This window comes from Eretmochelys imbricata, chromosome 9 (assembly GCF_965152235.1).
Source record: "Eretmochelys imbricata isolate rEreImb1 chromosome 9, rEreImb1.hap1, whole genome shotgun sequence".
NCBI lineage: Eukaryota > Metazoa > Chordata > Testudines > Cheloniidae > Eretmochelys > Eretmochelys imbricata.
In genome coordinates, this window is record NC_135580.1 from 8,120,487 (window position 1) to 8,133,416 (window position 12,930).

The 12,930-nt window shown below is 59.4% G+C and overlaps 1 protein-coding gene across 1 annotated transcript in view; it reads left to right on the forward strand.

Moving 5' to 3' along the window:
• EEF1AKMT4 (EEF1A lysine methyltransferase 4) overlaps positions 1-10,929 on the forward strand; it is a 31,488-nt gene extending 20,559 nt beyond the window's left edge. The window contains exon 3 of the mRNA XM_077826550.1: positions 10,400-10,929. Coding sequence (XP_077682676.1) covers positions 10,400-10,687 — 288 coding nt within the window. The 3' untranslated portion in view covers positions 10,688-10,929. The remainder of the gene's footprint in view (positions 1-10,399) is intronic.
• Positions 10,930-12,930: the final 2,001 nt, after the last annotated feature.

The window sequence follows — 12,930 nt, forward strand, 5'->3', positions numbered from 1 at the left end:
CATTAGCTAATTCTTCTATCGACATGGCTGCATCTTCACTGGGGTTGGGTTGGCATGGCTACGGCGGTCAGGGCTGTGGCTTTTTCACTCCCCTGACCAACATGACTAGGCCATGCTTAAAGCTTTAAGTGTAGACCAAGTCTTAGTCTTCCATTTTTTTTCTTAAACCATTTCCCACATGCTGTTGTAATGTAGACGATTCAGTGAAGGGCTGGGAGCCCCAGTGTTCCCCAACAGGGGCGTGGATCCAGCCAGGAATCATCCTCTAGGGAAGGGTTGGGACCTTTGATGGAGACCTCTGGAACCAGACTGGCTAAAATGCTTGGAAGGCCTCTCCCTTGTCCTGGGCCTGGGCGTGGGACTGAGTGGGGTTCCTCCTGTTTTGACTGTGCCACATTGCTCTTGGGGGGGGTGATCACGACCCTCTAGGCTGAGGGGACAGCAAGAGGGTTTGGGCCCTGAGCATCCCTGCCCCAGGCAGGCTCACTGGGTTTTTTCTCCTGGTGCCTCCCGAGTCAAGTGAACCTGGGCACTAGGCACAGAAACGGGAAGTATTAGAAACCAGAGCCCATCCCATCCCCCCTTTGATTCCTGCACTTCGATCTTGTTAGCTGGGGACCCCCTTGCAGAGGGAGATCTGCCTGGCTTGTTCTCCCGGTTGCCCGTGGAAACCCTTGTCAGTATTGACTGGGCCGTGGCGTTACTATGGGGACGGGTGATGCCTCCAGCCCTCTGTTAATTGGCACGATGGGGTGATGTGGCTGCAACAGCAGGAACCTGATTCAACTCACCAGGGCAGGGCACTGGGGATCGCTGGCCCAGGCAGTGCTGCCCACTGGGATGGGAAGTCCCTTCCCCTCCTGTCTTGCACCCGCTCTCCTCCTCTGCTTGGCCTTTTGCTTTCACTGGTTTCTCTCTCTCTCTCTAACCTCAGCTGGGTTCCTCCTGAGCCAGTATCTCCCCACCCCTGCCCGTTCTGCACCGAGTCTAGGCCTGCTCGGTGAGGCTACTTCCGTGGGGAACTTGCTCAAGGCCCTGGGCTCCCCTGGGTGGCTCACCCTGGGCCAGAGGGGTTGGGAAAGAGCCTGGCCTTCTGCTAAGCTTGAAACAGCCCCATGCTCTCCCCCGTATAATCACTGCCTGGCTGTGGCTAACCACGCAGTGCATGACATGGGGGGAGGCCTTCCCCTGCCCCCGCTGACTCCCATGTGCCTCAGCCACAAATAGACAAAGAATCAATCACCCCTTTGAGCCCTGTGAGCTTCCTTCCACTGCCCCCAGCCCCCTTGCTGCTCTAGACCTGGGATCCCTAGGTGAACACAGCTCTGCCAATACCCCTGGATCCTGACCCCCGGATCCTGACTCCCGAAGGCTGGGGATAAGGACAAAGATCCTGCGTGTTTGCCCATGGTCCTGTCCACTGAGAGCTTGGCTGTGAGCCAGCTGCCCTCTGTGGCTCAGAGCATAGGGCCCTGCAGCTGTGGGTGCTAATTCTCTTCCCTGCCCAGATGCTGCTGTTTTGGTGCTGGGCTGTAAAGCGGCTGGTACGAGCAGCTCTGAGGCTCCCTGGTGGCTGCCCTCTCCCACCAGTGTCAGCTCAGCAGGGCTGGAGTGTGTGGGGTAGGAGAGATGGGGGTGGGGGTTTAGTTCTGTGGAGAGCAGCGGGAGAAAAGGGAAGCATGCCAAGAACTGGGGGGCCTAGGAGTGAGCTCTATGAGGGGGCGGTTCCTGTCCTTCAGGAGGAGGGCAGCTAAGGGGGTTGAAGAGATGGGGTGACCCCTGTCTCCCCATGGAGCTCTATGAGCATGATGCTCCCTGCCCCACCTGGCCTAGAGGCAGCAACAGTCACCTGCATGCTGGCTAGGTGCAGGGTGGGTGGAGAGAAGACCTAGGGCATCCCTGTTGCTCAGCAAAGGGGTTTTCCAGGGACACCATGTGGCCCCCTCGCCTGCTCCAAGCCAGTTCTGTGATTGTGACAAGAGGATCCTGCAAACTCTGCCCACCCCACTGGGAATCATGGGAAGTGTGTGGGCAGGCAGTTGCCAGGAGCAGCGGTCTCACCTTGTCCCTCTCCCCAGGGCAGGCTCTCTTGCTCCAGTCCAGTCTGGTCTGATTATCTCAAACCAGGGGGCTTCCTGTCCAGCTGGATGCTTTAGCTTCTCCTTTGGCGCCGAATAACCTCTTGCCCTCTGTTGTTTACCCTTCACTTGCCTGCAGACTCTTTCCCCACCAGCCCTGGGCCACTTGCCGCGGGGCTGGGGCTGGGCCTGCCCCCTGGTGCTAGGGGCAATGGGAGTCACGCGGGCGATGGGTCCCTGCCAGCTGAGCTGTGCTCTGATCTGTGCCCGTCTCTGCTCCCACTCTTACCACGGCTGGCGGCGATGCTGGCTTCCCAGAGAGGCCTGGGTGGAGGCTGGGGCTGGTGGTGCTGCCTGCAGCTGTCAGTCGATCAAGTTAAGCTCTTGTAACCTTCACTCCGACCTCAGTCCCTGCAGCCTCTCTGGCTTAGAACTGGGTGAAGCAACGTTCAAGGTGGGGTGGCTGGAGACGGGGGCTTTGTGTGCCCTGCTCTGGGACAGGACATCTCTGGGGTGGGGGGCAGAGCTGGGCTTAGCAGCACCGGGGGCTTCTCCCTGCAGCTGTGTAGGGAGAGCCAGACCCCTCTCTGCTCCTGCATGGGAGGCCTGGACATGCTCTGCCCCCAATCCCATTGGCCCTTTTACAGCCATGTCCCACTGCAAACTCCTCCCCAGTTTATGCCCCCTCCCCCAGCCTCTCTTGCCCTAGGGAAAGGGCTTAGGGCTGGAGGGCAGCAGGCAGATCTGGCCTGGCACTGTCATTACATGTTTGCTTTCCTCCTCCTCCCCCCCCTGTTATGAGAGGAAGAGCCAAATCCCTCTGCTCCTCTCCCCGGCCTGTTGGATTTGTGGACACTGAAGTACTGGCCAGGGGGCTCTGCCCTCCCTCTAGGCAGACCCCATGCGGTTGGGCCGGCTGGTGCTGCTCTGCCTGGACTGATGACCTGGAAACCCGTATTATGCCAGCCTCCACTTGTGTCTGAGCAGCATCTCTCTCATGACTGTCCAACTGGCAGCTCCAATCCTCTTAGGGAGCAGCGCTGGGCTCTCGCTGTAACGAGATTACGGGCGGCCGCCCCAGCCCTTCCCGGCGACCATGGGGGGGGTGTGCATGTGCACATCCAAACGGCACCCTGGTGCTGCGTGAACACGCATGGCCACAGCTGCAGGGGGGGCCCCCAGACCTGCACGGGTGTGACTTGGAAGGCTGTGTATGAAACACAGCAGAGCACGCACACGTGAACATGTACAGACCCCGGTGCTCACCAGTGCATGTGGAGTTTCATGCCTCCCCTGCCTCTGCACAGGGGCTCTTGTGCCCTTCACCCCATACACCTTTCCATGGCAGTGCCACCTGGCTAATGGCAGATCTGTGGACCCTGGGTCCTGCATTCGGATCCCTGGGGCACCAGCTCCCTGCTGTGGGGGGAATGGGAGGAGGGGACAGACATCAAACGAGAGAGAAGAATTGGCAGAGCTGGGTGTGTGGGGAGCCCAGGGCTGGAGTAGCTGGGGGGCTGTGGGTAGAGATTAAGGGGCACTGGGACCCAGGGCTGGAAGAGGCGGGAGGGCGCTCTGGGTTGGGATTGGGGGGCAGAGGCGGTGCCGGGGGAGGACAGCTCATGTAGCTGGAGTGCCCAGCGGCCCCTGTGAGTTGTGCTAGGGAGTGATCAGATCCTGCTGTGCTAGTAGGGGATGGCGAGAGAGCCGGGGGGCCACTTGGAAGCAGATGCTTCTTCCTGTGCCCATCTCCCCAGAGCCCCTCTGCAGCAGCTACTGGTGGATAAAGTTCTGGGAAGCTGTCTCTTAGCAACAGCCATTAGTCCTCTCTTAACTGGAGATTTTACAGCAGGAGATGGATCCCACCTCGTGTGTGATGGGCTCAGACCCTTCCTTCCCCAACCAGCCTGCTCTCAGCAGGGACCCCCCACCCCTCCCTCCTGCCCCCCAGGCAGCTCTGGGTACTGAGGAGACCGTCTTAGCAGCCTGAGCGGGGAAGATTTTGGCTTGGCGCTGGGAGCCCACAATAATGAATTTTTCACCAGATCGAAGCTCTGTCAATGTTCATGGTGCTGATAGATTTTAACAGGGAAAGCGCAGAGGCCCAGGTCCCCAAAGGTATTTAGGCACCAAACTCCCACAGATTTCAGTGCAAGTTCGGTGCCTAAATGCATTGGGGGATCTGGGCCAGATGTTTCATGCCCCTCTTGGAGGCAGAACAACAGACTGGCCAGGCCCCTGGGCTGATCGAGTCTGGCGGTTGCAGTGTAAAGTGCTGGACGCTGACCCGCTGTGGGACTCAAGGGGCGCGGGAAGGGCCTTCTGAAGAGAGGAGGGCCCACTGGTGAGTGTGTGTTGCGTCCCTTTCTGCCTGCTCCACAGAGGAGCTGAGCCTGTTACAGCCCCAGCGAGGGAGCTTTGGCTCATGCTGCAGCAGCTCATGCTGTCCGGTCCAGAGGCCCCTGGTTCAAGCCTGGGCAAGTGGTCCAGGCTGGCGGGTGTCGCTCTAACAGCAGCCTAGGAGATGGAGAGGTGGGGTTTTTAGTCTTGAATCCATGGTAGCTCCCACTGCAGCCCTGAGTGGTTCCTCTGGTGTCATGAGCCAGGCTGCAGTTTTGCCTCTAAGATCCTCTCGCCTTTCCTTGGTCGTCACTGCTCTGTCAGCGGTGCCTGGTCCCCCGCTGGGAGCCCCCAGTGCTCTGTTGCCCTGCCCCATGCTGAGCGCTTGGCTGTCCCAGCAGTGGGCTGACATCCCTCCAGCCCTTGGCGGATGTGGGTGTTCTTGCAAATTTCCTCTTCCTTTGCTCTTCTCCTCTCCAGCTGCTTCCCCCGCCAGTTCATCCTAGCACTTGCCCAGTTATACCCCATTTCCCCACTGTAGATTCCCAGCTGTGACATCCTTTCACCCACTCCCCTATCCCGGCCCAGCCCCTCTGATCATGCAGGTCCGTGTGCTCGGCCTTGTGCTGATTTCCTCTGCGAAGGTCCAGGTGGGCCTCCTCCCTGCTTGGCACTTCACCAGCCTGGGCAGGGGGCTGCTTTTCCCACCCTTGGGAGGTGCTGCTTCCCTTTGCGCTGCGGCTGGCGACTGGCTTAGTGGAGACCCCGGCTCTCTGCACTGAGCCCTGGTGGCTGTAAACCCTCCGGGCCAACTTACCACCTCCTGCGATTGAGTGACTGGCAGGGGTGCTGGCCCCAGCCGGCTGTGCTGGGGGAGCTGCTAAGGACAGGCTACTGCCTTGGGGTGGGGGGCTAGTGCATCCTCAGTGTTTTTCAGGCTAATTCCCCCTGGGTTGGGGGGCTGGCCCATGGCAGCAATATGGGGTGAGAGTCCTGACCCAGGTGGGGGCTGTTCTCCTGCAGGTCTGCTCCTGTCCTTGCTCCTGCTTTCTGTCTCCTCTGCTAAGCTCTGTAATGTACCTTGCAGTGCCCCGCATACCCCTGTCAGCTGGGAGCAGTCCCTTTGACACCGATTCTTCCTTCTCGGGTCTGCTAACCCCCTGGCATTGCCACAGAGCAGGAATTGGGGGGTGGAGGTGGAACCAGACTGGTGGCAGTGACCAGCAGCACCCAGACCTGCCTCAGAAACTCCGCCCCCTGCAGATTGGGGCTTTCACAGCTCCATTTCCACCTTCCGCTGAGCAGAATTAGGTGGGGCATGTCTGGGGGCAGGGGTCCCAGGTGTGGCTTAAGGGGCAGATTCTCCTAGCCCTAGAGCTGGGTCTGGGGGCGTGGTCACACTGGCTCTCAGGCAGTCCAATGGCTGCTGGCCAAGCGTGACTGCGTGCTGGCTGGGTGAAGTCAGAAGCGGCTGGCTCCTGGCGCTCCAGCCGTTCTGCAAAACAGGAACCCTTGGGACTGGCAGGCCCAGCTCCCCCGGGCGGTGAAATGGAGGCACAAAGGGCTGTGATTAGTTCTTCCGGTGTCTGGTTATTCTCCCCAGCTCTGTGCATTCAGGCCCAGGTGGCTCCTGAGCCGTGTCCTGGTTTTGCTGGGCCCCTCATCCTGGCCACATTCTGGATGGCGAACGCCTTGCTAAGGCAGGCTTCCTGCTCAGGGCTCCCAGTGCCTGGAGTAGGGACATTTCCTGTGGAGGGACGTGGTCTATGCAGCCACCCCAGGCCGGCGGAACGAGAATCCTGACTCCAGCTCTCTTGGAGGAGGCAGTGAAGGCTACTTGGGGTCCTGCTGAGTCCCTGGAGCTGCCCCATGCGGCACTGAGTGTGAGTCAAAGGGCAGAGCCTTCTGGTCTCCAGGGCAGAGAATTGAGCTCAGGCCCCTGAACCTTCTCCAGCATAGTTCTGAGCACATGTAGCTGTCCTAAAGGGCCTGACTTCAATGCATGCACCACCCCTTGCCTCCTGTTACCACAGCTGGAATCTTCCCAGGGTGGGGCAGGGGCTTTCTGCCCCCCATCTAAGGGGGATTGGTGTGGAGGGGGTGGGAGTTCATCGCTGCGGCTCACGTCTATGTGATCTTCCAGAGCCCTAACTATGTGCACGGACTCCTTTCCCCCACCGAATGCCCCAGACCCTGCCCCTTGGGGTGGGCGTTCATGCCTTTCTGCTTCTGGGGCCCATCTAGGGCAGGTAATTTAAATATCCTATTGCCCCCTCCCCCTCCCCAGCTGCTGGAAGGAGGGGCAGGGGGGAGGGCTCTTGCCTGATCACTCTGGGCGTGTGATCTGCTGCCTTATATGTGTGGGGCAGGCCTCCAGCATCAGCTCCTCGCTGTCCAACTGTCTGCACTGGGGCTTTTCCTGGCCCATCCCACCCAGGGAAGGAGGAACAGGCTACTGGGTGCAGGCCGGCCAGGGGAGCAGTGTCTCCCTGTAGTATCCTGTCTGTGTCCTGGGGTTGGTTTATGGACTCTCTCTCCTCTGAGAGATGATTGGGGCTCTCGCCACTTGCCCTCGTTCTGAGGCTGCTAGCCCCAGAGAGGGGCCTCCCATTCATAGAGAGAACCTCCTTCAGGAGTGAGGGGCTGGGTCCCTGCTGGGTCTGGGTCTGGGTCTCTGGACATCAGCCAGGAGCAGCTGCTTACACTGAAGGGGAGGATGCAGAAATAACCTCCCTGCAAAACCTCCCTCTGCCCCATGTGGATAGCAAAGAGCGGGGCTTGCATGCCCTATCAACCCCAAGTCATGCAGCCTGGCCTCCTCTCTCATGCAGCGGAGGGGACCCTCGGGGAGGGGGGGATGATGTCTGTTTAAGCCTTTGAGGTTCAGAGCACTGGCCAAGTGTAGAGCTGGGGGCTCCAGGCGGGGGCAGGTGCCTGGGCCAGAGTGCTAGGGAAGGCCACTGTGGCTGAGCGAGCGGGACCAGAGTGCTCACTTGTGTTGCTGGAGCCAATGACTGTGCTGGCCAGGAGCACCTGTCATGGGTTTCAGGGTAACTGCACCAGTATTCCCCTCTGCCCCCACCCTCCTTGGTCTTCTCCAGGAATTCCCAGCCACGTCTCAGGTCTCCAGTCGTCAGCTGTCTCTGGACCTTTGTTTCCTGACAGTGACAGGCAGGGACCTGTGTTCCACTCCCTTTGGGGGGGAGGGGGGCAGGGGTTTAAGGCTGCACAGCTCCGTGCTGTACACTGTCCCCAGCAAGCTGCTCTGCCTAAAGGCCAATCCCTGGGTGTCACGGAGTGTGGGGGAGTCCGGGGCCTGCACCCCTCTTCCTGGGATTCACTGTGACTCTCAGCCAGCCAGTAAAACAAAGGTTTATTGGACAATAGGAAGTCTAAAACAGAGCTTGTGGGTACAACAAGGACCCCTCAGTCAAGTCCTTCTGCGGGAGCAGGGAGCTTAGACCCCAGCCCTGGGGTTCCCTGCGTTCCACCACCCAGCACCGAACTGAAACTAACCCCCCCGCCCTCCAGCAGGCTCTCTCCTGCAGCCTCTGTCCACATTCCTGGGCAGAGGTGTTATCTACCCCTCCCCCTCCTGGCTCAGGTGACAGGCTCTCAGGTCTCCCATCCCCAGTGAAACTCCCCTGCCACATTTCCAGGTCAACACTCCCCCCTCCCTGCTGCATCACACTGGGCTTGCTTCCTCTCCCAGGGCTATGAGCAGCTTACTGCCAGCAGTTACAAGTTACCCCGAGCTCTTATGAGCAAGCACCTTTATTCTTACGGTAAAAGCAGTACAGAGAAAACCTCCTAAAACCAATGAAAGTGCTTTGCCATGGGCTGACGCTTGGGTGAGGTCACCCCTCAGTCTTATGGAGCCCTGGTAAGTCAAAATCTCCCCAACCCTTCCACAGAGGTTGGGGCTCCCTAAGGACAGACGGTCCCTGTCCGTTTGCTGAATTAAAACGAAGCCCCGAGTCAGTTTAAATGCAGCCTATTTATCTTCTAAGCTCTTTCCTTGTCCGTTGCTCTGTGGAGACCTAGTTTGAACCAGGACATGTCAGCCTCCATCCGGGGGAGGGGGAGGGGGAGGGTGGGGAGCGGACCTCGCTGCAGGTGTTTATAACCTGAGTGATTCACCTTAATCATCCCCATCTGCTTTTCGTTCCTGGAGGAGCTGTGGGAACCCTGCCCCTGGAGTTGCATACAGTTCCTGGCCCACAGTGGCACATCAGCTTAATATCGCATGGTCCCCAAAGCCGTTGTATGTGGTTGCACAATCTGTGTCAGCACCAACCTGGGAAGCCCAGGGCTGGCCCTTCTCCTGCCCTATGATGCTGTGGCCGTCCTGGATGGGCCCTGGTTAGCGCTATCTCCCAAGGCCCAACTTCGGCCTCCTCCCTCTCTGATCAGAGGATGCCCAGCGGCTACATTTTCAGGACTAATAGCCCCTGCGTTGCCAGTGGCACCAGCTGTGGATTTCTCTCTGCATCAAACGATGGACAAATGGATGGTGTCCGTGGGAAATACCGGCCCCTGTATTGCCGGAGGATTAAAGGAGAATCTTTTACCCTGCCACAGAGATCTGTCCTGCGTGGGTGGTCCCTCCCCTGCCCGCCTGCTGCAGAGCCCCCTCCCCACCGCCAGCATTCGGCCAGGACTGCAGCAGCAGCTCCCTGGCGCTGTAGCCCTTTGGCTAAGGGTGAGTCATGAGAGACGAAGGGCGGTCGGTCCCCACCTGTCAGGAACCCAGGCAGCTGAGTGCGGGGGAGTTCCCGGCTCTGCGCCGTGCCCTCCCCATCAGGCTGCGCTGGGAGTAGCTGTGCAGCAGAGTGCAGGGAGGCCGCCAACGCTGGCTGCTCATACCAAGCAGCGCCGTTAGCATGCTGAGCACGCCGGCGCTGGCCGTAAATGCCTTTGACATTGGATAAAGCCAAGCAAGAAAATTGATGTTCTTTTCCATCCTATTAGCAGGAGCTTAGTTCCACTGAGGAGAAAATGATGATTAAAAGGGTCAAGTCCTCTCTGCTTCAAACACCCCGTACCTTGGACGCTGTGTTTTCGAGCGCAGCTCAGGGACGTTCTGGCGTGGCAAGCACAGTGGGGGGCTGGGATGGGGGAGCTCTGCACAAACAACCACTTGGGTGGGGAGCATGGATCCTGGAGCTGTTACCTTGTGGGGGGGGGGTGGCACCGTGAGGTCTTGCCACCTGTGGGGGTGGGGTAGCTTTACCCTCGTCTGTGCTGGGCATGCACAAGAGTCCGGAGAAAAGACAAAGGAAAACCGCTCCGCTCCCCCGCTCTCTCGTAGCAGTTGCACCTGGGGACCCTAGTGGGCTTTCTCGTTTGGGGGCTCTGGGAGCTGCAGCCCCAGGCCTGGCCAATGCTCCTGCTGCAGCCTTTGTGCTGTTGGGTAAAATTGTCATCCCTGCAGTGAGCCTTCCCCGTGTGAGCAGGGTGGGGGTCGGACCCCTGGAGGGGTGCAGAGCAGGTGGAGGAGGCCAAGCATGGTCTCTTGGCAACAGGAGGAGCCAGGGCTGATGGCGACAAATGCCAGCTCCAGCAGCAGGGAGTAGGCAGCGGAAGAGGGCCAAGGACTGCGCAGGCTGGAATCTGCTAGATCCCGTAACATCCCTTCCCCTCCTTTCAGTGGGGGCCGGCCGCTGCTTCACCCTTTCCTGCCCAGCTGCACTGTGCTGCCGGAGGGGTGGAGAAAATTCTTTCCAAACCCCTGTGGAGAGCAGCAGATGCCCTGAAACTGGGGATCAGCTGCGTCCTCCCTGCATAGCCTGAGATCTCTAGCAAGATGGGAGGTGACCCGTTTTCTGCACACTCCTGGAGCAGCCGACAGGTTGGAGGGATGCCCTGGCAGGGATGGGGGGGAGTGTTCCCTGGATTTGGAGAGGTTCCTGCCCAGGAGGGGAACCTGGCACAGTGCAGGGGGGTCCTTGACCCTGTCCGCTTTAACCTTTTCCTCACAGGTCAGCAGAGTCTTGCGGCCGGGAGGCCGTTTCATCTCCATCACCTTTGCCCAGCCGCACTTCCGCAAGCGCCACTATGCCCAGCCCGCCTACGGCTGGTCCCTGCGCCACTCCACCTACGGCACTGACTTCCACTACTTCCTCTACGTCATGTGCAAGGGCCAGGAGCTGTCCCCTGCCGACCTGGCGCTGGGGCGGAGACTCCACGAGCCGCCCGGCCCCGCCTGCCCGCCCAGCTTCCTCCAGGCCTCGGACAGCGAGGATTATCTCAGTGCTATTGAGCTGTGAGTGGGAAGGGCCTGCCACCGTTGCAGCAGCAAGGAGTTCACCAGCCAACTTGGGGGCCTAAACCAACCAGCGCCAGCTGCAGCTGCCAGTGCCAGATTCATGGGGCTGGGTGACAGCGGACTCCTCTAATCCAGTGCCTTGCCTATGGCTGGAGCCCAGCCCATCCTTCCAGCCACCTGGGTGCTGTGAGACCAAAGGGAATGTTGGTTTGCAGCCAGCTCAATAAAGTTGGTTTCTCTCTAGTCGCCCAGACCAGCTCCTCATCCTGGTGCTGTCGATCTCAAGGCTTTAGAACATGGCTATGTTCCCAAAGGCCCCCTTGTCCCAGGACCCCAGACTCCCCCACCCCTGAAGATCTGGCCTGTGTAGACTACAGTTCCCAGCAGCCACTGGGGTCAGGCTGCCCTGGGGGGCTGTTGTGTCTACAACTCTGCTCCCCCCACCCCTCCGTAGCAGGGTGGCGGCAGCCTGTTCCTCCAGCAGCAGCCGTGGGGGTGACACAGGGAGCGACCCACATCTGGCTGCAGAGCATAGTGGGAGAGGGGTGGCATGGGGGCTGGGGAAGCTTGCTGCAGCCCTGCCAGTCCATTGCGGTGTGCACGCTCCGTGGGGCTGGATGTGAGCAACGCCCGAAACCTGCTGCAGTTCTGCAGGGAGCCAGGGGCAGGCCAGGCGGAACCGGGGAAGAGCTGGCAAAGGGCACTTGTGTGGGGAGGCTCAGGTTGACTCAGCTCCTGGACAAGCGCGGTGCTTTGGCTCTCTTCCCCCCCACCCCCCCAGGTCACTGGTCTTTGTGGCTGGTAATGAAGCTGCCAGAGAATCCCTGAATCATATTAATTCCCTCCATCCATCTTTGGGGGGGATGCGGAGAGAGGAGCCGGCCTCGCACGCTCTCAAGTAGATTTCGCAGCAGTGCAGAGGCAAAGGGAGGGATTTTAGCATTCGCCACAAGCAAATCGCTCTAATCCAGCTTCTGTCCTTGCATGATTAGGAAGCATTATGCCAGCGAGAAAGGGGCAGGATTCCCAGGTCCCTGCTCAGTCAGCCGTGCCCTGGGGAGCTCTCACCCACAGCGTGACCCCGGCTGGGTCCTCCCCTGCTCAAAGGCTCCTTGTGCAGCTCCCCGGGCAAAGGAACCTGTGGCCTTGCTGGGATTGGGGGAGGAGAGGGCTATCCCTTAAATTGTTGAATTTTAATGTTTTATGTGTTATTTTACTACGCATGTGGCCAGAAATAGTGGGGGAGGGGGAGAGGCTGGTTATACCATACACAATCAGGGACAGATGGGACATGACAACCAACTGCCTCAGTGTCACGCACTGGTCGCTGGAGTGAAGCTGGCTCCTGGGCTGGAAGAAGCCAGGCCGCAGAGGTCAGCACGAGCTCAGGCCCTGGGATTCAGGACTCAAGAGTTGCTTGGTCCAGCTGGCTGCCTCTTTGGGGGAGGGGTGAATTCTGCCCAGTGTTGCTCCAGTTCTGCCCTGTGTCCCAGCATGGCGAACCCACCTTGTTCCCTGGCATAACTGCTTGCTCCACGGCTGGACGGGAATTCACCCTTCTTGTCTGGTCAGCCTGGGCCTTGCAGCGCTTTGCATGGGCCCCTGTCTCCTGGGTTGGGAAGAAGATTCCACTTCCACCATGTCAGTTGCTGGCTTCCCCATCTCTTCCCAAGGCTGCCTCTGCCCTGAGGCTGGTGTGGTTCTTTCCCACTGCTGCAGTCGTACAGGTGCGGTCCCTAGCGTGCCCTGGGGCTGCAGGAGTCGGAGCAGGTCGCGGTGACATGGTGGTAAAAAACCTCAGCATTTGGTTTACAGTAGGACTCCCCTATTGGGGCCTGCACCTCCCACACAACAGCATCCCAAGCATGGCTGGGTTGGCAAGGCTAAGAACCACTCCTATCCTCCTGTGCGTATTCCCTGGCCCCCACGTTGCCCCTTCGCCCGTAGAACATCATTCAGTGTCATCGTGTGGCACAAACAGCCATTCCGGTTGCCGGGGTAGTTCAGACCTTAAGTGCATCACCCCCTTCTGCATTGATGGGAACCTTCCCTCAAACAACACCCTGATATTAAAATGGATCTGACCCCCGCCTTTGGTCAGTCCCAGGTTCTCCCCAGTGAGCCTTCATGCCACCCTATCCTGCTGTGGTGTTGACTTTTTTCACCCTTTTGTTGCTCTCCCTCGGCTGGTGGAGGCCTACTGATTAGTCCCGCTGCCTTTGGGCTGTATCTGTGAAGCCGACT